Source organism: Rhea americana, unplaced genomic scaffold (genome assembly GCF_003343005.1).
Source record: "Rhea americana isolate MKP2758 unplaced genomic scaffold, rheAme1 scaffold_31, whole genome shotgun sequence".
In the NCBI taxonomy this organism is placed as follows: domain Eukaryota; kingdom Metazoa; phylum Chordata; class Aves; order Rheiformes; family Rheidae; genus Rhea; species Rhea americana.
The window spans coordinates 6,807,733-6,835,563 of record NW_028186435.1 but is presented as its reverse complement, the minus strand read 5'-3'; the positions used below and the strand labels follow the sequence as shown (position 1 = coordinate 6,835,563).

The following is a 27,831-nucleotide window of genomic DNA, read 5'->3' as shown; positions in this document are numbered from 1 at the left end:
CTGGACTGAGAACCATTCCCATGTTCAGATACAGACATTTTTTGGATTAAAAGATAATTTGATAGGGGAAATTTTAGTATTCCATGCCACTTGGCCCCAGGCAGGTTTAAGTTCTCAGCATAGATAAAGCCAGAGTGTAACACAATGTGTTACTGATAACGTTGATTCCCTGCAGTCTGAGCTTGAGAGCTTCAGCTCTTTAGCTTCAACCAGTTCATGTTTTTAGCTCTGGAAAGGTAATGACTGTCGTAGCCAGGGGAGAGTACAACTTGTGAAGGAAGTTTTTAGTATCCAATAGGACTTCTTACATTTTCAAGTTCTGCAGATAGATCTCACTCATTTGATTTTTCAGTATGACTGCAATCTAAGCAGCTCCTAGAGATGTCATTGCCAATAATCATCCGCTTCCATATCACTAGCTGGCTTTGCTATCTTCCAGAATAAAAATAGGCTTAAAATAACAGAAGCAGTCATATCAGCATAGTGTAGTAGCCAGGCACTGCATTTTGCCAGAGCACACTATTGTAAATACTCAGATCTGCAGCAGAGAAATTTTTCCCTATGTTGTCTTTGCAAATCTTTTTATGAATTTATTTATATTTACTTTATTTATTCTCTTTCTCCCACTTTCCCCTGCTCCAAAGCATAAGCACTGCTCATGCTAAAACTGCCGGAGAGGGAGAATAGATCCGCTACCCACCACAGATGTTCAAATACAAAAAATAAAAAATGACCCGTTAGAAACAAAACTCAGAAAGAACAGGAGAAAAGAAAATATAAGCTGGGGGAAATGCTGGTATAGGGCAAGTTTATGCTATTGTTTATATATCAGTCAGGTCTTTATTTCCAAACAAATCACTCCACAAATAAAAATCTCAGGCGGAAGGGTTAATTGCGCAGTTGTGACTGAGGGCACTCAGGGGTCATGCAGCAGCGTAGGACGTGCTGGCTACCACTGTTCTCTCCTCTCCCTGRCTGAGATAGCTTCTATCAGCTTGTTTGGAAACATATCTCCAGAGTTAGCTGCTTAGTGGTAAAAGAGAGGCTCTGATGGGAGCTTACATACGGTATCTGTAGAAGAGCTCTGTTAACATCCCTGATGATATCTCTTTATCCCATGCCCTCCTAATCAGTCAGGCAACAGGAAAGGAGAGGGAATTTACTGAGCTAAATTGAGTACCTGCTGGGTGTTTTGATTTGGTAAAAGTCACATCTTTGTTTTATTAAATACTTTTCTTCCAAAGGAGGAGGAAAATATTTCTGTTTTTCCCATTCTGGGAGGGGAGCATAGCAGAGGCTTTTCTATTTTGAAGCATTTCAGTATCCAACCCTCCTTCCTCAAGAATTCTGTCATCTGCTGCCCCCAAACTTTCCCTTATACACTAAGACCTAGAAGTCTTCTGCCAGTTGGGAGTTCTTCAGTAGTTGCTGACAAAGTCACTGAAGTCTCTTTTCAGTACTTGCTTATCCTGTGCTGGGAGGAAGATGGTTTCTCTTGTCATGCTGCCTGAAGAAGGAACTTTGGGGTCCTCAAAGGGAAACCAGCACTTCTGACAGCACTTGAAAAGCAGCCAAGCTGTTTTGATATCTAAGACTAATGTAGAAAAACAAATGGGGGTTGAAGGCCCCTAATTCAAATTTCTCATTTAAGATCCCTCTGTATCCTTAATACTACACTCAGTAATTAAATGAAATGTTCTGTATATATAGGAGGTCAGATGACAATATTTAGTTGGCCTTCTTGGCATTCAGCTCCCTGAATTGATGCCAAAGTATGACACTGTGTAGCACTGTTGTATCCCCACCATTTTATAATTTGCCTTGGTCTCAGGTATATTAACAGAGGCAGTCAGATAAAGCAGTGCTTGAATAAGGTTATAAGGACAGAATTAAGTTTCTTCGTTCCAGGTGAAATTAGGAGTGTGCGCAGAGCAAAATAGGAAACAACACAGCTTCCCCACAGATAGCTCCTGAGAGCTGCTGCAGCAGACTGGCTCAGCGCTACAGGCTGTTTATAAAACGGAGACTTACTCAAGATTTAACAGTTTGGATGTAGAGTTCAAACAACTCAAAATCTGAGTGATCTCAGCTTCTGCCAGCTGCTCCTGTCTACTGAACTTCAGGAGTTCACTTRCGAATGCCCCTCCTGGTCTAGGAGTGCATTTCATTTCTCCCCAGAGAGGTAGGACAGGGCAGTCAGCTGTGTGTTGCATTTTATGAAAAAGCTATTTGCCCCAGACATTCACACACTACCTTTAAATGGAAGAATGCAGTATCTCAGTAGAAAAGAGCAGTGTTTTAAATTGYACATTCTTCTCCCTCAGCGTGGAAAGAATTGCTATGCAGTGAGGACAAGGTAAAGACTAGTGCCCGCTCCTGCATCCTGGAGAGAAGGAGAGCTGGGTCAGAGAGAAGACCAATGTCAGARGAATAGATGAACAAAATGATAAAGTTGAAAGAAAGATAGAAAATCAGGTGCTTCCCTTCCCTTGATCTGCTCATCTCATTATTGCATGGAACATTCTCCTTTAATAGATGCTTGGCATGGGAAAAAAAGTGTCAGGGATATACTTGTTATTTTTTCTTACGTATATATGTGTTTGTAGCAAGAAAAAAGCAAGCTAATAACATACTCATGATTTTATTCCCATTAACTTTATTTCTTTATCCAGGGAACTCTTTTTTTTTCCTTCCTTTTTTCTAGTGACAGCATAAACAAATATTTATTCACACCTTTCTTTTAGCTAACTATCTTAGGAAACTGTAACAGCAAGGGCTAGCAGTATAAATACTGTGTGTGTGGTATATTTTCCCTTCCTGCYCAGAAAATCTCAGGAAAAATGGATGAATGCATAAATAAATACTTAATCTCAATAGCAGAGCAACTGTTCAGGCCTTCTTCCTTGGGAGCAGGTGATGAGGAGCCTGCAAACAGATCCTAGGAGCCTGGAGAAACTGGCCCCCTCTCTACAGCAGGATCTGGGTCAGCTGTGCTAGACACCTGCTCCTCTGGGTGTCCTTTTGCCCTAAACTACCCACAGCTTTTCCTGTTCTTTGTGCTGCAATTAAACTGTTACCCTTTTGAAGGAAGAGAGGTGGGGATGTGGTGTCAGGAGAAGTGTAGGAGATTTTTTTGGAAATTCTGGTGTGACTGCAGGCTCCTTAGCTGGAGAGGAATGAGTTGCCCAAAGGAGAGGGGATGTGTTCTGTGATGGGCTCTTGCTGGCTGTCAGAGTGCCAGTACCTGTCTTCACATGCAGCTGCCCTGTGATCTAGTGATAAATTTGGCTGCTGATCAGCAGCAGTAAGAAAGTTGGGGTGGGAGGTGGGTGCTTGTCCTGCCTGCTTGCAGAAGGACTTGGAGGAGTTGAGCAGGATTTTGGTGGGGCAGAGTGACATCTGCTGGGGAGGGAAGAGGAAGAGGAAATCTGGTTGCCCTGCAGAGGAAGGCCAAGCCCAGAGCGTGCTTCTTGTGCAGTCTGCAAAAAGTGGCAGGCTGCTGTAGCATGCTGCCGCTCTGGCATGAAGAGAAGATGGCAGTAAGGTGGGTCAGCTGGAGTACTGCTGTGTGTGGTGATTTATATCYCACATCAGAAGAGATGATGTGTCATGCAGGACTGGGAAGAAGCTGAGACTGATAGGAGTAAAGATGTGGGAGTGATGCCAGAATTAGACCATAGAGGGAGCTATGAAGGGCTGGATTCAGCCCTTCACTGCTGGTGAGACAGTGTGCAGAGCYACCAGCCTCCATGCAATGCACTGAGGGTCAGTTGGTTGGTCAGTCCATGAAGGCTGAACCAGAGAAAGGGACCAGATTGCTTGCGGTAAGGTYGGCCTGTTGTTGTGGCAAGCTGAGCTACCCCCTGTGCTTCCTCTGTCAGTCAGCCCACAGGGCCTGCATGATTCCCTTTGTGCTGCAACTCCAGTAAAACCCTGAGGAAAAACCCTGGAGCAGGAAGAAGCAGGAGTAGCAGAAGTGCTTACRCTATGTGTCATGCTCATCCATTTTGGTTCCCTCCTTCTTCCCCATAGCTACTGTAGCACTTCACGTGTCACGTCACCCTCGCAGTACCAGAACTTTTGCTGCTCTGTGCCCCCACCCCTGWTGTGTGTTAGATGCAGCTAGCTGATGTCACCTGCGATGTGCTAATAGATTTGCGATTGCCTCAGAGGGACGTGGAGTAGCAGAGGATCTCCAGGGCTGTGCAGTGACTCAGAACATGCTTCTCACAAGGGTCTCCTCTTGGAGTTGGGCAAGATTTTACAGGCTTGTACTCTGACAATTTCTGAGTGCTGATCATCCTGATGCTTGGCCACGTTCAAATGTCTGTAGCTCTGGCTCTGTTCATCTGGTTGCTTGGCCAGTTCAAGTTCCTCTTCATGTAGTGGCTGCCTTCCAGAGAAGCTCAAGGGAGCAAATTCAGGTAAATCCATTTCTATGGAGACAAGTCTGTGATGATTGAGTATTTGAGGAAAGCTCTGGCTGGTCTGGGCAAATAAGATGTTTCTCTTTCCTTTTCCATCACTTCCCTAGCGTAGGAGAAAAAGCATCTTTGCTCAAATCAGATTTGCTTAGGCTCACATGTTTCTCTTCCCCCTGTAATGGCTAGCAGAGAGCATGGTGCTGCAAGAGAGGTTAGTGCTCTCTTGCACAGTTGCTATGGTGCTGCCTACCCAATGCCATTTTCAGATCCTTCAGGGAGCAGGGATTAGTGCAGATGTGGATATGACACAAGTCAGTGGTGCTTGGTAGCAAGCTTTGCTGAACTGGTCACTAATGTCTTTAGTAACAGGCTTCCCAGACAAACAGGGGAACACAAAATACTTGAAAGCTTTTTAAAAGCAGGCATCTAACACCTATTTGTAGATTTTTACTATAGGCATAAGGAAGACTGATGAACAGTCTCATTGTCTCATTGTTGAACAATGAACATTGATGAACAGTCTCATTGTTTTCTCTTTGCTCCTCTGCTTTTTTTGCTCAAGCAATTAGCCACCCTGCAGAAATCAGCTGTCAGATATACCCCTAATTTTATTCATAGGAATATTCAGTGTCCTGTTCCTTTGAACTCAGCGGAATCACCAGGCAATTCCTTTGCTCAGAAATGCAGTTTTGTTCTCCCTGCTTAGCTATTCTTTTATGCATCAAGAGAAGTCTAACATCTGCTGAAGGTAATGGAAAGACATAGGTGGTTTTCAATGGGAGTTAGATCGATGTTCAGATAATGCACAATCCAGAAGGGTAGCCTCTAACTACTTTGCTTTTTAGTAATGCAAACATTACCTAACAGAAATTTGAACTTTGTTTTTAGACAAATTTCCAAGGTCAGAAAAGATTCAAAGTATGTGCCTAGCCAACAGTGTTTATCATCTATTGTCAGAAAGGGCTCAGAAACTTACTAAGCAAAAATCATTTTTGGAAAGTATGAAATTGTGGGTTTTGGTAGATTCTCCTAACAGGGGCAGTAATTACAGTTGTCATGAACACTGTGTGAGGATAATTTTTTTTTTTGGGGGGGGGGGGGGGGGGGGGAGAGTTGCCTTCCACTACTTGCATACAGTGCTCAGTCCTTTCCAACAAGCTTCTTAGCCTCCGCACATTAGACCCATGGAAATAATGTGGTCAGCCAGGGAGGCCTCGTGCTATATAAGCAACCTCCTGACACAGTGTATAGCAGGCTACATACCTTTCACAACCACATGGTTCTTCGAGGTGGACATGAAAAAGGCATCTGCTCTGGGCTTAAACTTCTGGATGTCTGCAGGAGGAAGAGCTCAGTGCTCAGCTTCTGAGACATTTCTGTCCTCCCCAGGTGAAGATGGCAAGACAAGAGAGCATAACCCATCAGCCCAATGGTTACTGAACGTTGTGCTGCAGTTCAGTGGCTGTTTGAATCTTTGGAGCTTTTTTTAAAAGAGATTTTTTTTTTAAGTAGACTGTTATTAGTAATAACACCTGAAAAGGCTCTCTTGTTCACTCGTGGTTTTTTCAGGCTTTATGTAGAGTTATTCTGAGAGATTACTAATCATGTTTGATGCACATCAACCAGGCAGGCAGGAGCTCATGAGCTCCRTTCATACTGCAAAAAAGGCACCTTTCCTGGTGCCTTGCTCCTCTATTTCACTGCACCTTGTAGGGATGTATCACCTAGTGCTTTGTGCTGTGGGGAACTAAGGTCCTCTCCCAGGAAACTGTTGGAGAAATGGTGTTGGCGGTGACAGGCCATAGGTTGTCCCTCTGAAACTAGGAAGGTATTAGGAGACTATTAGTACTTGAGTAATTTAATTCTTATCTTCCCTACAAAGGGAGGCAGATTACTTCAGATTAGTGAACTAGTTTGTATGCACATATGCATGTACACTCACTCACTCCAAACCTGGCCATGTAGCCTTGGTTCAAGGTATCCATCTTGGAGAGAACATTCAGTGAGGAGCCAGGCTTAACTGTGCAGACAAGCTATAGCCTCAGATTTCTTGCTTCTATTTGTCACATAGTTGCATAATTTGGAATCAACCAAATCAAGTTTCTCTGTTTCCTAAGTTTCTTTTTCCCCTCTGTTTTTCTACTATCCTTCCCAGGTAATACAGTCTTATTTTCAGGTTTTCTTCTATGTTTGCTAATGTGCCCCATCGTTTCCACAAAATCTGACAATTTGGCCAAGACTGGAGCTCAGCTGAAGAGAGAAGCTTTTTCTCTAGCAGGCTGCCTTACTCAGCTCCTCAGGTGGGCTCCCAGCTGTTCAGAAAGCAAGAAAAGCTCTTGCCCCTCCCCTTAGTGATTTAGCACAAGTCTGGCAAGCAAAGAGGAAGCAGGAAAGCTTGGTAGGGTTTTTTCCTTCCTAGGAATAATGAGGAGTGTGTAAAAACAGGAGATATCTTTTCCTCTATTCTACAGTACCAGACCTATGATTTAAGAGAAGGATGGTGCTGTGCTGCAGCTGACTGTCCTTAACTTGGAAAGTGGTCAGAAAGATAGTGTCATCTGTAGCTGGAGAGAAGGAAATAAAAAGCCAGCACAGGAACAGAGGTAAGTTACAGTCTCGGACTGATGGGGGAGATAGAGGGATTGAGCCTGTGGTGAGGATGGAAGAGGGGACTGCCTGTGTTTGGAGGTGGACCAGAAGGTGATGGTGGAGATGGTAGAAAGCAAAGCCCAAAGGGCATGATTGCTTTTGGAAGAGCTGGCAGTGCTAAATGTCACGTATGCATTGCAAGTAGAGTGTGGGGAACTGCAAATGTAAAAGGCAGACCAAGTGCATTGCTCTGTTACAGAAACAGTCATATCCTTCCACATGGATAGCTCGCTCCCCTGTGCTTTATGTACTTCAGTGCAGTAGTTGTTCTCTCCATTGCTGTTTCAGGATTTGTTCTGTCTTTTCCTGGTATGCTCAATGCTTCTCAAAGCAACACTCCTGTGGCCTATTGTCACCTTACTATGTGAAGCAGTCACCGCTTCCCAATTTTGCCCTGCACAGTAGGTTAAAATACTTTGTTCTTGTCCTACCATGTCCTGCTGCCCTATGTCTCCGCTGTTTACGGCTCTTTTTCTTTTCTTTTTTTCCCCCCTGCTCACTCCTGCTTTGTCTTCCCATGTGTACAGAGTGCCTTTCCAACCTACTGTTTTCTGCTCCCCAGGGAGAGGGGATCTTTTCCTAGAGCCATCRAAGTAGTAAGCTAAATACAATTTAAGCAAGTTTATAAGAACCATGATAAGATATATGTACCCAAACTGTGTGGCTGACTAGTCATCTTCCTGGTCCTTCTTTCCTTTGCCACTTTCAGTTTTTGTGGAACAATTGTAATCGGATATGTGCTGTTTTCTCAGGTGGAGTGGGCAGCAACAGGACTCAAATCACCCCTGTGACAGATCAGCTACCTTTGCCTATAAGAAAAGAAAGGCACAGGGAACAGAGTGAATCACTCGAGCAGGAGAGCGTAGATCCAGGTTATTTCACTGAGGCAGTTGTAAGTTATGTCAGACTCAATAGCCAAGTCTTCAACATAATTGTGGTTTCTGCTGCAGCTACTGCCTTCTTTGGAGGCATACCTGGCTCCTCACCTAAAGGAGAGGGCTGAGCAGACTCTATTGCTTCTTGACTTACAAAACTTGGGTAGTCTTTTCCAGTCTGTTTACCTGTAGTTTGATGGGTAGTTGCTGGGAAAAAAAATGCAGTGTGTTGTGGCCTTTTGTTCAGTTCYTCTTTTCTATTCTTAAATAAATAAATAAAGCAGCCCTATAATGAGGGATGGAAGTAGGTGTACTGAACACATGCAGCAGCTGTTTCTTTCTATTCAAATGCAACCATAGTATAACTGAACTTAGCCAGTTTATTGTGGTATCCACTGAAGATGCATCTTTTGCTGTGGAAAGAACTTCTCCAGAAACTTCCTCTTCTATGCATATTTTTAGGACAGTCTTTCAGGCTTTCAGCAAAAAATAAACTAACAACCTGTCCTTTCAATGCCTATGGAATGAATATGGTACTCGCCACCCTGCCATTGATCAGATTTTGGTAGTGGCTTGCAGATAAACTGTCTGCATTAGCCATGTTTATAAAAACAGAGGCGTTTACATGATAAAACAAACACTGAAAAAACAGCAGAATTTGACCTGTTTTTTTCTTCAGCAGAAGGCTTCCTGTCCTTCACTGTAAAGTCACCCACTTCTTGTTTCAAACTTTTTTCCTGCTTAGCTGGTGACTTTCTCAGTGCCTTTTCCAAGGCATTTGTCTGTAGAGACATTAAAAAAATGCAGTATTGTATATTTTCATTTTGGAATGACACTTTGTCACTTGCCTCCAACTTTCTATGTATAGAAGTCTGAGTAGGTGAGGGACTTGGATAGCATATTATTATTTCTAGGCTTTCTTTGCTAATAACCTCAGTGTTGGCTCATTTGAGTGAGTGTTGCCCATAGTGAGAATTCCCATTTCCTGATAAGTGATGTTTCATCATGAGTGATGTAGAGCTTGCAACAATGCTACATGCTCAGCAGATGTGAAGATTTGGTAATGAGGCCTTAAGTATGTAAGGAGGTTACTAGTGAAGAGATTGAAGATGGTTTTATCAGAGCTTCATGATAGTATTAAAGTGATAGTGATAGCCTCTACTGCATGCAGACAAGCCAGTACAATCCTAGATATCTGCTGCTGGGGGTAGTGCTTACTCCTAGAAAGATGGTGGTTATTGGCCCTGGCTCTTTCCTATACAAGAAGCAGTTTCAGCAGTGTTAAATTCAAACTGAGGACCTCTAGTTAAATACTCACTATCCTGTTACAAGTTTGCTGAGTTATCTGCTCCCCAGACTCTTACTGCCATAAATAACACTTCTGGCATTGAGGCCTGACTTCCAGAGTTTAGTGCTGCAAATAGCATAGAGGATGACTCATTTAGTGAGATAAAGGTGGAGCATGAATCAGTAGGAAGAAAATTGATTTACAAAGGAGGCTTTTTCAATGCAGGTGACAAAGTTCTGAACAAAGTAATGCTCAATCATCATAAAAACGAAACAAGATTTGGGGGGGGGGATCTTTTCTACTGACAAAGGCCATTYTAACAGAGGCTAAAATGGGAAGGTGTTACATACTGAGCATGTCAATCCTTACCCAAGTTAAACTGGGCAATTTAAGAAAAGATGAATGGAGAATTCTTCCCTATGTTTCCAAATTAAACAGGGTACTTATTCACCAAGCGGRTCACTTCCCAGATTGTCTTGTATTTATAAAAGCTGAGAAAACAACAATTTGCTTCTGAACAGTTGTGGGAGATCAGGAGTGCTTGTAGTCTCAGAGAAGCCCCAGTGAAAGCTGAACCATGGAAAGGCTAATATAATAATTTATACACATCCTTGGTGAATGATAACTCATAGGTAGATCAAGATCTCATAGTCTGCTTCAGTTTGAAACTATAGCTTTTGGTCCTTTTGCTGACACACTGTCTCATATATAAAAAAGTGTTTTTAGAGGGAGATTTTGAAAAAAAATGTGCCTGATAGAATATGTTCCACAACTGCTGCTGCACTGACAAAACTAGTGTCCAGTGTTGCCTACAATTCAACCCCTGCCATTTTTAGGGAGTGGGGGTGTTGGTCACGAGCTTAATGCAGCTCATCATGGGTAACAGTGAAATGTCTTCACAGATGACATCAGCTAAAATCCTTTGAAGCACTGGAGGGCAAAATATCAATTACACCTTCTCCTGAAATACTGGAACATAATCATGCAAAGATGCTTTTGTACCTGTATTTTAGGTAGAAGTTCTAGCTCTGCTGGCAATATGAGTAATAGCCACTGGCAATGGTAGAAAACCTTGATATAAGGTAATGTAACCAAAGCTTAGAAGTTGCAGATATTTACAGGTGATCAGATAGGAAAGTTCTTGCAAGGTTATTTCAATCTTCAGTAATATTGTGAAAAATAAACTTAAGCCTAGTTGCACTAGCCTTTCACATTGCTGTGAGGTAGATGAGCTCTCTCCTTCGTTGATACTGGTGCTAGATGGATAGTTCATATTAATTAACCAGGCATAAGCATGAATGAATTTCAAAATTTTAGGTGTCAATTCACCTATGTTTGTGGTCAAAATCCAGATCTGAATGTTGTAATAATAACTAGATAATAACCCTTTTCTACTGGGTCTGTGTTCAGTGAGTTTAGTCCCTCTGCTCATAAGTAATCTGTTGGCTCAAATGTAATAAATTATCTTTATAGGAGGTAGTACAGGCCAAATCTTCCACTGCTACTAGGAGAGAATGAATAGTTAACAGCTACTGACAGATTTGTTTTAACTTGCAGGTTGCTCAGCAGTGGGCCCAGCTCAAATGTAAAATATCACACGGAAAAGTTAACTTTCTTAATGAAAAGTACAAGGTTCATTTTTTTAAAAGCTGTATTGATTTGAAAAAAAAATTCTCCTGTTAGGAGGAGGGATACAGAAATTCTCTAAGGAGAAATGGCACAGACTGAACTTCTGTTAATAGAAGAATATGTGTAATTTAATACCAGAAAGCTTTGAAATACAGAAGGAAAAAAGAGAACAGATACTTGCCCAGCTTATGAAGCAAATGGCAAAAACTTGCCTGCAGTATGCTCTAAATTTAGCCATGAAGGGGATAATTCTTGCAGATACTCAAAAAAAAACTGCCTGAGGGAAGCATGCAAAGGCCACAGTGGAGCTGTACTCGGTACCCTCCAGCCCCACTCCCCAAGTGCTGGTAGTGGAAAGGTGACATGCAGTGCCAGTGGCCAGACTGTAAGGAGGCACTTGCTTGTTTAGTCCTTGTTATGGAAGTTCCTATGTGTTCTTTGTAAGTGGTCAAGGCTGGAAATGTGTGGATGGCTTGCCTCAAACCACAAAGCTACTCACAACCATCCTTGGTTTGAGTTTTCCTTTTTTCTGTGTTCAGCTTTGTCTAAGCAGTGGTAGGATCCCATTTTGTGCATATCCACAAATGACATTAGAATTTTTACAAAATCCCTGCAGACCTTCTCCCTCCTTCAGTGCTTGAAACCTGATCTGGAAGAGGCATCTGATCCTTGACATAATGCTTGACAGCAAAGAATAAATTTGAGTTCAGAAGCCAAAATAAACTTTTGATTATTACTCAATGAGGGGGAAAAAAGACAATAGTTTCTTACCAGTTCCATAAAATCATTTAAAAAATCCATTTTGCAACAGTTTCTCAGTATGGGATCAAATGTGTGTTGTAGACTTGTCAGAAATGTGGATATTTAGGATTTCTGATATCCTGATTTAAGTGTAATTATAAGTCTTGACAGCAATATTTCTTTCAGCTTTGTAGATTTGAGGAAAATTTAATTTCCAGTGAGTGTTTTGAGGAGTAAGTACTCAATATTGTTGCTGTCTCTCTCCTCCTCATTTGAAACAAGCCTGGAAGCTGTAAACGAATGAACAAAAACTGTGGTTAGTTTCTGTGGTATTAAAGAACATCTCCATATTACAGTTCTGTTTAACAAGTTGCTATAAAATCTTAGAGGAAACTTGCCTGGATGGTTTGTGTGTGCAGAAATAGAATCACAGGGAGCTAACAGCAGGGTCAGAGCTGTAGCAGAGGTCCTGCTCATAATGACACTTTCCTTGTTTTCAAGGACTTCTCCAGTCCCAGCAGTTGTACTTTGGCTCTTGATTATTCCCTGCCTACTCAGCTCCYCCAGAACGTCTGACTTCTGCCTCCCCCTTTCCTGTAAGGGCCCTGATTTACCGATGAACTTATTGGTGAGGAACRCATCTTCGAAAGATGAAAACATTAAAAGTTATTACTTGTAGCACACTTGGATCATGAAGTTTTGTTTGAATGCCATTTCCAAATACAGAGTGTTTATTCAGGGAGTTATTTACTGAAGATGTCCAATGGAAAAGGCCTTATCAAAGCTCTCTTCCCTGCTTAAACTTTGCAGTAGGCTTGTTAGTGGCTTGAAAAATGGTGCTGACATTTGCACAAGTTCCACCTAGTTCAGCTTCCCACTGTGGTCAGTTATACCTAGGAGGCTGTATTCAGGAAAACATGGAAGCACATACTGAAGGCCTGTAAAGCCAGTATWTTAAGCATATTCTCAACAAGGGCCATAGAGAGCGCTTTCTAAGCTAACTTCTGAAGGATTCTGTGAGCTGATAAGAGAAATCTAATCTAGGATGTGATTAGACAAGCCTATTAATGGGCAGCTTTATGAAGATAACTGAGCTGTCTTCTTAAATGAACCCCAAACTTTCATRTATTTTCACTGTCTATATTGTTGTAACAACACTGCTACATGATTATGTATTACAATRCTTACTCTAAATTGCTGTTCATAAGTATATGATTAAAAATATTACTTTGATAACCCTTCTTGGTGGCTTTTTAGCTTCCACATATTAGACATGGATAATAAATGACAAACAACCTTATTGCCAAAATCCGTCAGGATCTGCAACCCTCAGTCGACAGCTAGACCATCTACCCAACCTATATAAGCAGACTTTTGTATGAGGAGTACTTGGGCCAAATAAAAATCAGTTATTTGACATCTGCTTCTCTTTATAAGCAGGATAGGTATGACTTTTTTTGTCGTTCTTCTGAAACAAAGATACAGGATATCTGCCATGCTGTAGCATTTGACTTCATACCTCTCCCAAAATAACTGAACCAATCAATTAGTGCCAAAAGGCACTAATTGCTGGCCAGCTGCCAGTCAGCATCTGTAAATGTGGCAGAAGCCAGAGTATACCAAAACATTTCTTGGCAAAAAATAAGTGAGGTGAGTGGCCACATTGACAAGTAATGTGAATTTGCATTGGTTTCTGGAAAAAGTTGAAATAYCTTGGTATGGTATTTTAGAAATAAAATGCTTCAATCTTCTGTTTCAAGACAAAAACCTTTGTTTAGAAATCTCCTATGAGATTATCTTTTTAATTTTGCGTTCCTTTTCTTCCCACTTTTTAAATGAACCACTCTATTTCAGAGCAAGAAAATTGTTTTGTTCAGTCTGAAATGAAATCCTTTCATCACATCCTTCTGTGGYGTGGGGAGTTAAGTCCTCTTTAATGAATAGCAAACACCAATAATTATTSCTTTTGTGTTCAATTTGAAATATTTTATTACAATCCCTTGTTTATTACAAAGAGTAAACAACCACTTTAAATTTTCCATTTAGTGTGTTTGTGAAATGTAAGCCATTCATAGCACTTGAAAAATAGACTATTTAAACTACAAAATTAGGGTTTTTGTGYGCACCAACGATGGTGCTGCTTTTCCTGTAGTAACTCTTACTAAATAACCTAAGATTATAGAAGAGTTTGATTTAAATATTCCTTTAAATTTCTTTAGCAGACCTTTGGTTATCACAGTGACAGTTTGTGGCACTTTGATAGTTTTTTCTGTAGGATAACTTGCCCAGTAACTCTTCATTGCAAGCTTAAGGAATAACATGGTATTTATTTACTGTCTGTACTTGATGCTGGTGAGGGGCATTGTATTGGCTGTTCTGTGTTGCGAACTGAGTCATAGTACCAGCAGACTGACACTGCTAGCATGGGCAATGCATATTCCCAGTGTGCCGTAATCCCAGTTACAGAGGATTACCTCTGTATATAAGGGTGAGTTTGTTTTCTTGATCTGTTCCAGGAGTCTGCCAAGAAAAGTATATCCTGCTGCCTGTTCTGGTAGCGGSGGTCAAGTCATATTGCAGAGCATAATCATCACTTGGGAAATACTTTCTGCTACTATTGTATGGCTTTGAAGGAGTGCTGAGAGCTTAATACTTGCAGTGTCACAGCATGAACATTACTGTGTACAAAAAGCTGGATGCAGCAATTGACTCTCAAGATTAGTCATTCCTATGTCTCTCCTTTGCAGAGCTGGTATGAACTTTAGACACTGTTTCAAAGAACAACAGAACAGTTGCGGTTGAAAGGAACCTGTAAAAAATCATCTAGTCCAACCCCCCTGCTCAAGCAGAATCACCTGGAGCAGGATGCCTAGGACAATGTCCAACAGCTTTTGAACATCTGTAAGRATAGAGAACTCCTCATCCTCCCTGGGCAGCCTGTACCAGTGCTCTGTCACCCTCACAGTAAAATTGTTTTTCCTTATGTTCAGATGGACCTTCCTGTGTTTTAGTTTGTGCCCRTTGCCTCTTGTCCTGTTGCTGGGCACCACTCAGTCTTTACACCCTCTCTTCAGATATAAGTGCATTGGTAAGATTTTCCTCTCAGTCTTCCCTTCTTCAGGCTGAGCAGTCCCAGTTTTCTCAGCCTTTCCTCATATGAGAAATGCTCTGGTCCCTTAATTGTCTTAGCAGCCCTTTGCTGGACCTGCTTCAGTAGCTCCATGTCTCTCTTGTACTGGGGAGCCCAGACTTGGACACAGTACTCCAGATGTGGCCTCACCAGGGCTGAGTAGAGGGGCAGGATCACTTCCCTCAGCCTGCTTACAACACACTTTCTAGTGCAGTCTGGGATACCACTGGCCTCCTTTCCCACAAGGGCACATTGCTGATTCATGGTCAGCTTTTCCACCAGGACTCCCAGGTCCTTTTCTGAAAAACTGCTTGCCAGYAGGTCAGCCCCCAGCCTGTACTGGAGCAGGGGGTTATTGYTTCCTAGATGCAGGACTCTGCAATTCCCTTTGCTGAATTTCATGATGTTCCTCTTTGCCCCCTCTCCAACCTGTCCAGATCTCTCTGAATGGTGGCACAGCCCTCCATATCAGCCACTCCTCCCAGTTCTGTATCATCAGCAAACCTGTTGAGGGTGAACTCTGTGCCTTCATCCAGGTTACTGAGTAAGTGGAACAGAAGTGGATGCAGACCTTTGATTAGATGTGCTGTTGATCACAACCCTCTGAGCTCTGCCATTCAGTCTTCAGTTCACCTCACTGTCTGCTCATCTAGCCCCTATGTCATCAGCTTGCCTATGAGGATGTTATGGGAGACAGTGCTGGAAGCCTTACTGAAGTCAGGCAAGACAACATTCACTGTTCTCCTCTCATCTGCGCAGCCATTCTGTTATAGAAGGCTATCCATGCTGACTGCTCCTGATCACCTTCTTGTCCTCATGTGAAGTGGTATCCAGGATCAGCTGCTCCATCACCTTTTTGGGGATCAAGGTGGGGCTGACTGGCCTGTAGTTCCCTGGATCATCCTTCTTGACCTTTCTGAAGATTAGAGTTACATTTGCTTTTCTGTCTGTGCTTTGTGTTTMCCTGGGCTTTGTGCATTGCTGCTTTTTTGGGGAAGATGTGAATCTTTCTGGTAATTCCCCAGGGAAATCTGCTTCACTGATCTTATCTTCAGGTTCTCTGAAGTGTCTGTTGGCCAAGCTGCCTCATCTCATGAGGTTCCAGCCCCTGTTCTTGCAACACCATCACTTTTAGGCTACAAGAAAATAAACAAGTAAAAGAAGTCCTTGGAGAGTTCATGTGCACTTAAAGAGAAGCAAAGTCCCGAAGCATTGAYAGGTTCTAAGCAGAGTGGAACATGAGGCATTCCTAGCACTTTCCACAGCTGATAACAAGTTGATGTTCGTGGTGATGAAAGGATGCTTAGAGCATTTAGGAAAGGAGTCAGTGACCTTAAGTGTGAATCTGACCATAATCCAGTGGGTATATTGCAGTAATGTTTCAGTACTCTTAAGTGAAAGCTGTAGGTAGGTCAGTGGTTAGGAATCTGACCATAGTAAACTGAGTTTTAAATTAGCACATGCTAAGATCTTAATGTACATACCTTCTAAACAATAGCTTTGAACCTCCAAAGAATGCAGGATTAGAAGCTAGATGTGTTCTTGTTTCTTCTCATATGTTTGGGCCTGAGCCAACTCAGTCAAGCAAGCCTTGCCAAGTTGCTGTGCAAATATACCGTATAATATTTGTATATATAAAAGTTTCAAGTCTCATAATAACTTTTTGAGGTGAAACCCACCTTGYTGAGGTGTTGCTGTTGCAGGAGATAAGTGCCTCTGATTGTATCTTTAATGGGCAAATRAGACGCTGTGAAAAAGCAACTTTTCCAGATGCTGTAAAAATCAGTTCATGTACATGGTCAAGTGGTTGGCCTGCSTCCCCTGTAGTCTAAGGGCTGTATTAAGCTGATTGAGCGATAATGCTTCTCTTTAAGAGCTCAGTGACAGTCAGAGTTRCAGTTGCATCAGCAAAGCCATTGCTCTGTATAGGTGTCCTAATACACCCCCATGTTAAGATGTCCCCTAACGTTCTTCGTACATGGTCTATTTGGAAGAAGTCACTACCTGAGTTTTGGCTTTGTGCTTGTTCTCTAACTCCTCAGAGGACAGCTGTGCTACAGTGAGCCTGTTGGAAGTATTACAGCCTATGGCAAAACTGTGACCATCTGCTTCTCCTTGCTGCAAGTCCAGGGAGTAGAAGTGCTGTAGTATAGTATCTTCTTTGGGAGCTTGGTTATGCATTATCACCATGGAGTCTGACTGTTGCCAGGCCTGTTGCTACAATAAATAACACCACAGAAGGATTTCTTCTAGTATCCTGGCATACAGATATCATAATCTTTGTCCAAGTGCCCTCATCTGAAATTGAGGGAATGTTTCTCTTGTGCTCACTGGGSATATTGGTCTGAGAGCAACAAATCTCTTCAGGTCGTTCAGAGGGTTAGGGAACCCTCTGTGGGAACTCAAGTACTCAAGTGAAGCCACATTAGTGGGGTCCCCCCTCCCCTTTTAAGAGGATCAAGGTACTTCCAGGTAAAACAAATACAWTTCAGTCTCTGGTAAGATTTCTTARGTATTCTTTATTGCCATTACCAATTGCAAAAGRTAAGTCCTGCATCTGAAATTACAAACTGCAAGGCAAGTTTTTAAATGGGAGGAAACGTAGTCAGGAGATGAGGATTGGCCATGATAATGGAAAATGTTTTAACTGGCCTTTGAAACCATTGTACAGTTTATTGATTACTGTTTCTGTTCATATCCTTAGAAGTAGATGTCTATAGGGGAGAAAAAAAGRAGGAAAGAAAAAGTCATGATTTATACTTCCAAAAGTTTGTTGTAAAGTATAGCAGAGAAATATCAAGGGAGTGCTGTCAGTTGATAAAGATGATAACTGGTCATGTCTCAGGTCACTTGTGCTGGGATCATCAAATGTTCTAAGAACATAAACATAAGAACATAAAGAAATTTTTTACGAGCATTGACGTGAAACAGGCTCTTTGTATGCCAACATATGTAAACAAAATATGCAAAAAAAGAAATCTAAGAAATTAAAATTGATGATTGATGCCAATGARCACTTAATGGTTGAAAAGGCATATCAATCTGTAACCTTACTCTAATTCACATTAGAAAACCTGTTCTAACACTTGCCCAAATTTTTCTATGTACGTGAAACTGAGATGCTTACCTGACAAGTGTTCTCCAGGTAGTAAGGTTGGTGAGCTTTGTGAATCAAATGAACCCTGAAACTGAGAGAGAGAATCACTTCTGCCTAAGAGGTCCTTCTTTATGGATGGCTGCAGGCAGCCCTAAGGGTTCCTGTTATCTGCAGTCCAAACCAGTCAGCCTTTGTGGTTGGAAACTCATATAAGTTTGTTTGTGTGACAGTGAGCCTAAGTGATCTTTGCCTGCCTCAGCATGCCTTATTTGACTGTGCAAAGCATGGCACTACGGCTGCTCTGTGGCATCCCGGATGTAATTACTTTTCCTCTACCTAGCTCAGAGCACGTGGGTATGACAGTTCCTCCCTCCCTGTGCCGGTATCTGAGAGCTGCCAGTAATATCCAGATGTGAATCTGCTATCTCTTCAGATAGAAGTGTTTTTTGAGAAATTTTATCCTTCATACRTAACCAAAATGGATCTGATTCTTGTGTTCCCTTTGAATTTACACAGAATACAAGTTAAATAACAACAACAAAAAAAACCTACAAAAAACAAATGTTTGCAGGTTGTATATGATTGGGCTGAAATGTGATTGATGCGTAGTATAAGTCAGGACATGACACAATTTCTTGTTTGCATTTATGATTAAACACTTGCAATGATAGTGCAGTTCCAAATCTTGTTTATGAGTAAATAATAGGTGAAATCTTAATCCTTGTGAAAAACTGATTTTCATATTTGTCTTCAAACATGAATACAGTGATAAAATGGAAACTGAACATCAATTATCAAAGGAATCAAGCTGATTAAATGTGGGTATAAAATCATAGGTTGTAGTATGATTAGAAATCAGGTAAGCTTTAGGATTCATATTTTACAGATTTTTTTTTTGGTATATAAAAAGAAAGATAAGTGATAGTTTGATGAAATAAGGTATACAGGATCTAGCAAGTGGCTAGATTCACTATCCAATCAATTTATAAAATGAAGAATGAGCAAGTATTAGTAGGATCAAGGCATTAGGGCGTGTGTTGCATTGATTGAAAAATAGAAGATAATTCTTCATAAATAAAAAATATAGGATATTTTCCTTTAAGAAAAAACATGCTATAGAGCCTATGTAAAGCATAACAGTTGAAATCATAGAGAAAAGGGGAGCTGTAAAAGCTGAGAAAATAATGGTGGGAAGGAGAAAAAAAAAGTAGTACAAGTCTCTTTTTGCCTTGTCTTATGAGAATGAAAACAAAAGCCAGTCACACGGATGTGCCTGTTGGGAAAAATCACTACAAAAATCACAAACATCTGTTTCTATAATTGCTGGTGTTATGGGGAGGAAATTGAAATGTATGTATATTTTAAAATGAGCAGAGTTGTTTTCAAAGCTCTAAAATCCAAAACTGTTTAGTAGCTTACAGGATGATTAGGAAAACTGAATAGGAAGCAGGACATCTCAGTGTCTATGACCTTATCAGCTCTCTGCTCTCTGTGCTCCTAAATTAGCAAACTACAGGGGAGAAAGACGGTGATGTGTAGAGGTGAGAAAAGGATTATCCATAGAATGGCATTCCTGATACTGAGCAACATCGTGTTGGTCTTAGTAAGTGAACAATTCTCATGTACTATCTCCAGCCTGACATGTATGCAGATAAAAAGCACTCTGCTCATGCTTGGACGCGGGCTGAAGTTATTAACAGAACAAAGCTTGGCTGATTTGGAAAGAGGCAAATTTCTGAAATGTTTAGTCTGACAACATTCCTATTGACTTCAAACAATAGAAAGCTACAGGGTGGATTTTTCTGAGGCTCTGAGCATTCATATTTCTTTTTGAAAACAGGCACTGCATAGTTAGGCAGCTCCTGGGGAAGTCTCCTGAGCATTAGTGAGCAAAYGGAGGGAGTTTGAGGCCAAAAGGACTGTGAGCCTGCAGCCTGTCCTGAGGCTGAGGAGAGAGCAAGGAGCCCCTTTCCTTGCTGTCTTGTGGCTCTGCCCTGCTGAGCTCCTCAGGAAGAAGCTACATGCTGGAGATGGGGTGATGGAGCAGAAAGATCCGTTGAAGGAGATGGTGGCTGCAGCTGGAACTGGGGCTGRGGAGGGGTGGTAGTGGAAGAAGTAAAACAGGCTGGTTGTGGAGTGGACTGAGGGACAAGCTTGGAGCAGGGGGACAGATGAGCTGCAAAAGAGGAGGTGGGCCTGGCTGCAGAAGGTGACTAGAAGCTAGAGGTGCTGGACACGAGGCAAAACTGGGTAATTCAGCAACTGAAGTCAAACTCCCTGCAGACCACATGAGAACTGCTGCACTTTAAAGACTGGTCACTTRGCTAAATCCAAGTAGACTCTCACAGATAGGCACAACATAATGCTTCTTTCCCTAGGATTTTCTTGTATTCTCACTTTGAAATCTTATTGTGATGGAAGTGAATGAATTTGTTGGGGCTTCCATCTTAAGGAAGGGCAGAGCTGCAGAGCAGTTGAAGGGCTGCCGGTGAGAAATCCTCGACTCATGTGCCAGGTGCATGCTGTGCCTTCAGCATGCATGCGCAGTAGGCTTGAAGGTTTCCGAAAAAATCTGGCCTTGCTGCCACCCCAAAACATGCACTGTGGGCACTGGGGAAGTCTGAACTTCATAGGGATGACAAAAGGTGCTGGTCTCCTGCCAGATTTTGCGCCTAGAGAAATGGGCACTAAAGCTTTTTGAAGAATGTTTAAAAACACAAAGGAGAGGGGAAAAGAAAGTAAAAGTGCTTTTTCTCTAGTTTTGGTGTTAAAAGCAGCTGACTTGTTTGGGCTGTAACTGTAATCCAAAAGGGTATTGYATCCTTAAAGGGTTACTGCAGTGGCAGGCTCGAAGGACCTCCCAGATGGGCTAAACAACTTGCAGGGCTGGGCTTCGAYGTGGAGCCTGAGTTTTGGCATATTTGAAAGGCTGGCAAGGGGAAGGCGGCTGGAGGGGGCGACTGGCTGGGTGGCTGTAGTCAGTGCAGAACTGGCTGTCGCTTGTGCATCTCTAAAGCAGCTCCGTGGCCGGCTCCTTTGTGTGCGTTGTATTCCAGTGCTGCGTGTGATCCAAATGCTGTACGTAATCTCTCCATGGTGACTGCACAGCATTTGTTTCTATTTAAGGAGAGAAAGAGGTTTGGGTTTTCTGCCAGAATTCCCACTCAGGTAATTACACTTCTGCCTGCAGAATTTCCCTGTAGCTTCAATTGTAGTAGTTGTTCTTCACGCCCACTCTTAAAAAGTGCGAACAGAGACCTGCTGCTGTGTTTCAGTAATGCAGCARTAGTTGCTTTGCTGAGGCAAGTGAAGTGACCCAGCCATACTTCATTTATGCTAGATTTGCTCCTAGTAAGGACTGCAGCATCCAATCACACTACTCCTTAGCTCTCATCCTTCTGTGCCTGACTTTGGCATAACAAGTTGGTCTTGCTAGTGATACTGCTAGATGATAGTGAGACAGCCAGCTGGAAGCCAATGAAAAGATGATTAAGAGCCAAGAGAAAAGCATATGGAGAGAGAGGGATTTCTCCTTACACAGTTATAAGTAAAAATGTTTATGTCTTTGGATCCCACTAGCTGTTTTTTCCTTTCTTTGCATCAATTATACAGGTAGGAAGTGGTTGCAGTTGATGAGCAAATTCTACCGAATCTCTTTAGCTAGAACCACTATCGTAAACATTAGATATTTTAGGCAGCTCTGTCGATACTGAAAATCARCAGGCCAGAAACATGCTAACAGTAATAGCAAATATTTCTTTAATGCTAATGTTAACTACTATACTATTTGTATAATGTAGTATATGTATTCTTGTTTTGCAAAATGAGCTATACTGAATGAAGGAATTCTTGTCTCAAATGTAGATGATGTGGTGATTTTTCCAAACTTATGGTAGCAGAGTTATTTAAGTCCATCTCAGTCTGCAAAACACTTCTGCAGATGCTTAATCCTCTTTGAAGTCAAAGTAAATATGGGCCGTGTTCACTCATAGCCTTGTCCAGAGATTTGAAACAGAAGATGTCCGACATTAATAAAACATTAAGTTAAGATTTGGCAAACATACCATAGAGAGTAAACACAACTAAGACAATTGAAACAAATTATTGATTCATGGAATTTAGTCTTTCCTTTTGCAGAATGTTCACATGCAGATTGTGTTGCTAGTGAACACATTACTTATTCAGRTTTACTAAATGAATATTATGGTGAGTGTGTGGGTTTTTTTTTAAAAAAAAAATATCTGTTAACTAATTCTGAATAGTTCACATCCTCAAAGACTCAAGCTGTTTCGCATATGTTATTGTTTTAGCTTCCCAGACTGACTGAGTGTTACTGAATAGCACTGAATCCCCCGCTTGAATCTGTATTAAGAGTAGGGGTGCTTAAAGTCTCTTTTTGAGGTTGCACGTTTCTCACGGAGACATGGCAGTTTAGGGAGAGGCAGACAAGTAAGAGATGAGACAAAATTATACAAAACTCAGTTTTTTCTTTCCCTTAAGAGTGAGTTAATTATACTAATTACTGTTCCTGGAATATTCAGGTACTGTGCTACTTATGGGTGGAGAGCAGGCTGTGCTGATATGTTTATCCCATACTACAGCACAGTGCTCTTTTGAATTCCGGCTGGCCCTCTGGAGAAGGGGGACAGACACTGGTTGCTGACCATAAGACTGCCCTAAACTGTTTTACAGAATCACAGGATAGTTGGGGTTGGAAGAGACCTCTGGAGGTTGTCTGGCCCATCTCCCKTGCTCAGGCAGTGCAGCTACAGCAGGCTGCCCTGGAGTCCAGTCGGCTTTTGAGACTCCACAGTCTCTCTGGACAACCTGTTCCAGTGTTCAACCACAATCACAGTGAAGAAATACTTTCTTATGTTCAGGCATAACTTCTGTGTTTCAGTTTGCRCCCGTTGTATCTGATCCTGTCACTGAGTACCATAGAGAAGATTCTGACTGTCATCTTTATAAATATTTTCAGATATTTATGAACTTACAAATTTGTAAACATTGATTTCCCATGAACCTTTTCTTCTYGAGGATGAACAGTCTCAGYKCTCTCAGCTTCCCTTTGAATGRGAGAATGAGATGCTTCAGTCCCTTAATCATTTCTTGGCCCTTTGCTGAACTTGCTCTGGTATGTCCATGTCTTTCTTGTACTGGGGATCCAGTACTCACCAGGGCTGAGTAGAGGGGAAGGATCATTTCCCTTGACCTGCTGGCAAGTACTGCCTAATGCAGCCCAGAACACTGTTGGCTGTATTTGCCATGAGGACACATTGCTGACCCACGTTCAGCTTGGTATCCATCAGGACCCCCAGGGCTTTCTCTGCAGAGCTGTTCTCCAACTGGCTGGCCCCTAGCCTGTCCTAGTGCRGCGGTGTATCCCCCCCAAGCAGGACTTGGTGTTTTCCTGTGTTGAACTCCATGAGGTTCCTGTTGGCCCATTTCTCTGGCCTGTYGAGGYCCTTCTGAATGGCAGCACAGCTCTCTGGTGTGTCAGCTACTCCTGCCAGTTTTGTATCGTTTTCAAACTTGCTGAAGATGCACTCTGTCCCATTGTCCAGGTCCTTAATGAATATATTAAGCAGTATTGGACCCAGTATCAACCCCTGGGGGATACACTAGTGGCTGGCCTCTAAAGGGTCTTCATGCTGCTGATCATAACCTTCTGAGCCTGGCAGTTCCATGCTCAAATTTGAACTTGGAACTGCATATCCTTGGACTGAATAGCTAAACTTTGTACTGGCAAACTAAAGCTATCAGAATGTGCATGTGATGCATGTGTGAATGTGGAAGGAAGGGTATGCATAAGTCAGGACCTCTAGGCCGTCTCTCCATCCTTGGGAACAACCTACATGAGATGAGATGTTAATGGAGGATGTACAGACAGTCCCGCCTTGCRCTTCTGCTTGCCTCTGGGGTGAGACTGCAGTTAAGGGCAAGTCACATCACAGGAGATGAAACAGCCCCATGGTCCCTTATGTTTCTAATTGTCAGAGCAGGCTGGGAATGTACCAGGAATCAGTCTCGCTCTGTTGTGAAGCAATACTAGATCTCCTTTCTGTGGAACAGCATGTCTCTGCTCCTGGAAGGTGACTGTCCTGATAAAGCACTGACTCAGCTGACTCTAAACTGGTTTGGAGGGTGGGCAGCCTTCAGGCCTTAGACAGTCAGCATCTTTGCTTGTTCCTGGCTATGTTTTAGGGCCTTAAGGAAGAGCTTAGCAGAAATGACACTGTATGAATTCTGGATGTCTCATAGAAATGCAGAGACCCTTCTAGACCGTAATGTGACTTTCCTCTGTTAGAGGTAAGGGAAATCTGTGGAGTTAATTAAACTGAAGATTTGAACTTTCCTCATGGGTGTTTGAAATGACATTCTCCTTTCAGCTTATCTGCATATAGAGCTGCTACACATTGGACTTTGGATGCTCCTGGAATGAGAGATGGAGTATATAACATAGCTGCTTTCCAGGGACTGCCTTGTCAGAGTCTGCGTTCCGCCTCTTTGCCTTATGGATTAAACTTGGAGCACTCATGTGTGATTCTTTTTTAAACAKTTCGTTGACATGAAGTCTGTGCTGTTAATTAGACCTCTGCTGCTGTTCACAGAATGCAGGCCCTGTTGGGCAGAGCTCCTCAAACACTGTTTTCCTGAATTTGAGCAGGCAAGACACACAGCACTGGCCTGTCATGCTCCCTTAGCAGGCAGTAGAAGTGAGCTGGGGAATTGCTTGCTCCTAGTGGGATTTCTGTTCTGCTGGGAGAGAGACTGGGCAGGGCCATGCATTGAGGAGCAGGCAGCACTGCTTGTCTCCTGACTCTTCTAGGAGCGTGGGGCAGGAAGGGGCTCACTGTGTTGCCAAGCCCAGCCCATCATTACTGTGAGCAATGTTAAGAATCCTTATTGCACAGAGACCAAACACCATTTAAAAAGCTGTTCAGTGCAAAGGTGTCAGGTGCCRGAACTTTGCTGCTCTACTCAGCAGTAACATCCTTCAGATTCACAGACCCTCTTATCGATAACTGGTTCATAAGTAATTTATTCATATTTGAACCTTTTGGCATCACTTCTTCAATGCCTTTATTCAGTGGGTCTGTTCCCTCTACTGGGTCTCTACTCCCTCTTGCTTCTGCCYCCTCTTCCCTTCCTCTTAGTGAGGACGTTCACACTTTGTCAGTCCTGCTCCTTGCCCAGAGCCAGCCTTGTTTAATTTTCTGTCTTGTTTTGTTGTGGGATGTAGGCTATAATTTTCTTTGTGTAAGCCTTAGTAGAATTGAATATTGGCCTGCTAGGAGTTTCGGATGTTCTTGTGGTGTAAAATAGTATGTGGGTACAAATTTCATATGTATGTAGAGTCTAAGAATCGSTTAAATCTTCTTTCATATTTAGCTGTTATTCAAACTCTGTTCCTGAGGTCCTCTGGTATTCCTTTGTGCGGAGACCATTTTCAGTCCTAATTTAAAAGCTGTTCAGAAATGAGTTGATCCCATTTTTCTATTTGGATGGAGAACAGTCCAGAGTTATATGAGAAAGCTGAGATCAGAAATCTTTTTAATATATATTTTGTTTGAATAGAAGTGAAGAGGTTCTAAAAAGACTCCTGAAACATTCTTCACTCTCGTTCATTTCAAAGAAGATTAGCAGAAACATGAAGCTGCATCAACAATCACAAAGATGGAAAAAAAAAAAATCCCAAGGAGTTAAAATACAACTATTTAGTTTTTCTTTTTTTCTTTTCTTTTTTTTTTTTTTTTTTTAGAAAGAAAGAGGCTGATGAGTGATGAGTTTACTAGGGACATACAGGTGTGTGGCTGGGATAACTTTCAGGTTGGAAAAATATTATGAGGCTGTTCATTTTATATATGAACAGGTGAGTTTATATAGGGAGTACAGAAATGCCTTGTTCTTAGGAAACCTCCATCTCTGGAGTGGAAGGCAGCAGCTATTTTTGGTAGTGTGCTGCAGCATTACACAGGAGAGCACAAGATGATGCCGTCTCTCAGCTCACTTCACAGATAAGCTTTTTTTTTTTTTTTCCCAATTTACTAAGGAAGGATCAAGTGACAAACTGCTACAGGCAGATGAGCATGGATACATTTGTTTGAAATAAACAGTAAAGCTCTGCTGGGAGACAGTCCAAAAAAACACAACAAAAAATTGCATTGGAGAAGACCACTTTAATCTATGTCCTGGAACTGGAACTGTAAAYACTTGAAATAGCAGCTTTAGAAATATGCACTACGGAACAGAGCCTGGGCTGTCTCTGTTGTGTGCCCAGAACAGCACTCTACTATTCTTGTGTCAGGACTGAAAATGTCCCCTGTGTAAAGGGACAGCAAAAGATTGCATCTTTCTTAACTCCCATTCAAACCCTATTCCTGAAGATTTAAGTGATTCTTAGACTGGGCACCACCTTCTATGTATGCATGAGATTTATTCTGCATTCCTAAGAAGTAATGATACTTCCATGCTTTTCTGACATGCATGATCCATCAGAGGTGAAATCCTACAGTGAAAGTTTGCAGTACTGCTGTGGGCTCCCGGAGCCTGTGATGAGCCTTGTCGAGTTGCTGGGGTTTTTAAGTCAGCGTTTTGCTTGGGCAAGGATAATAGGACCATTGCATTTACCCTTCTGGTGACAGCTGCTCTGCAGATTTCCCTCTTTAAATGACTTTGGGTTTTGCAAGTGTAACTGGTGAAGAGCCATGTGAGTGCGACAGAACAGTCTGTTACTGCTTTAAATGAAAAAAGCAAAATGTAAACACACAGTCACAATCTTGCCTCCTGTATTTTAATTGCTCACTTTTAAAACTGGTGTGGTTGATGTTTGGCAGAGGTTTTATGCTTTCTTTTTTTTTTAGTGTGCATTTGTGTTTTTCCCTTCTCCAGTSTAGCTTCATTTGTACACAGAAGTTCTGTGCCCAAAAGCCTGCTGTTGTTGAGGAGGATGATGCATGGAAATCGCTGAGGTAGTTACCAAAGGACATTATTTCAGCAGTCAACAGAAAATAGGTATGTAAAATGTGAACTCCRTAGAATTGTCTAAATCAATAAGAATCTGTGCATTTTCCTGATCAGCACAAGTGCTAGAGTTACTATAAAAGCAGTGTTATGGCAGATTACCAGGTTTTAATGGTTTATTTCAAGAAAACTGAAACATACACATGGAAGYATGATTGATAGTGATGGATTTCAATACAATTTAAAAGCCTGTGAGGATCCAGACCTTTATTACTTTACTAAAACGTTCCTGCAAAGCTTTAAATTTGTCCTGGTGCATTTATAACAATGCAAGGTGGTACTGAGAGGGCAAAATTTTCCTTGTGAGCATATGAACAGGGGCCTGCAGTTGTAATCACACTATGAATAATATGTTGATAAAATCATTCAGTTGTTTTATGGGTCCTGGAACTCGGGTTGCTGTGAAGAAAGAGAACAAATGGATTTCAGATCCATTTAGGACTGTGATGTGTACCTGTCACTATAGATCTCTAATCCTGTGTATAGTTTCATAAGTGACCAACATAGCGSTATTAGTAATGTTTCTCTTAGGCATAGATTAAGCAAATGTTCAGCCTTTTAAACATCCATGATAATTTCTCCTGTTGTTTACAAGGGACTCCCACTGTGGCCATTAAAGAAAAACATATGGCTTATTGATATGTCAGCTTCTCAAAGTATTTCATGCTGTGCCTATTCCAGAACTGATGGGGATCTGACATGCACTCTGGAGCACTGAGGGAGAGAGAAGAAATATTTTTAGATGTCAAAAACAGTTACTAGGTGAGAGAACTCACAGCCAGGAGGGGTAAAAAGTGCCCTCTGGCCTTCAACCATCAATTACCTCCCCTGCCCCCATGCTCTCCTTCTAAGATATATTGACCTATATTTAGCTTTCTCTGAAAGGAATTTCTGGCTTCTAATGCTATTTGTCATTCTTTGCAAACCTTTGCAGCATAATGCCTCCTCAGCTGCGGGGTGGCGAGAAAGTTAGC

At 41.9% G+C, this 27,831-nt stretch overlaps 1 protein-coding gene across 1 annotated transcript; it reads right to left on the bottom strand.

The window, feature by feature from the left end:
* Positions 1–7,917: 7,917 nt before the first annotated feature.
* LOC146593035 (uncharacterized) lies at positions 7,918–16,926 on the bottom strand. Its single transcript, XM_085310097.1, is given in 6 exon segments — positions 7,918–8,006; positions 8,009–8,205; positions 8,612–8,730; positions 12,090–12,247; positions 14,961–15,075; positions 16,741–16,926. Coding segments are annotated over 6 exon segments (864 nt in total).
* Positions 16,927–27,831: the final 10,905 nt, after the last annotated feature.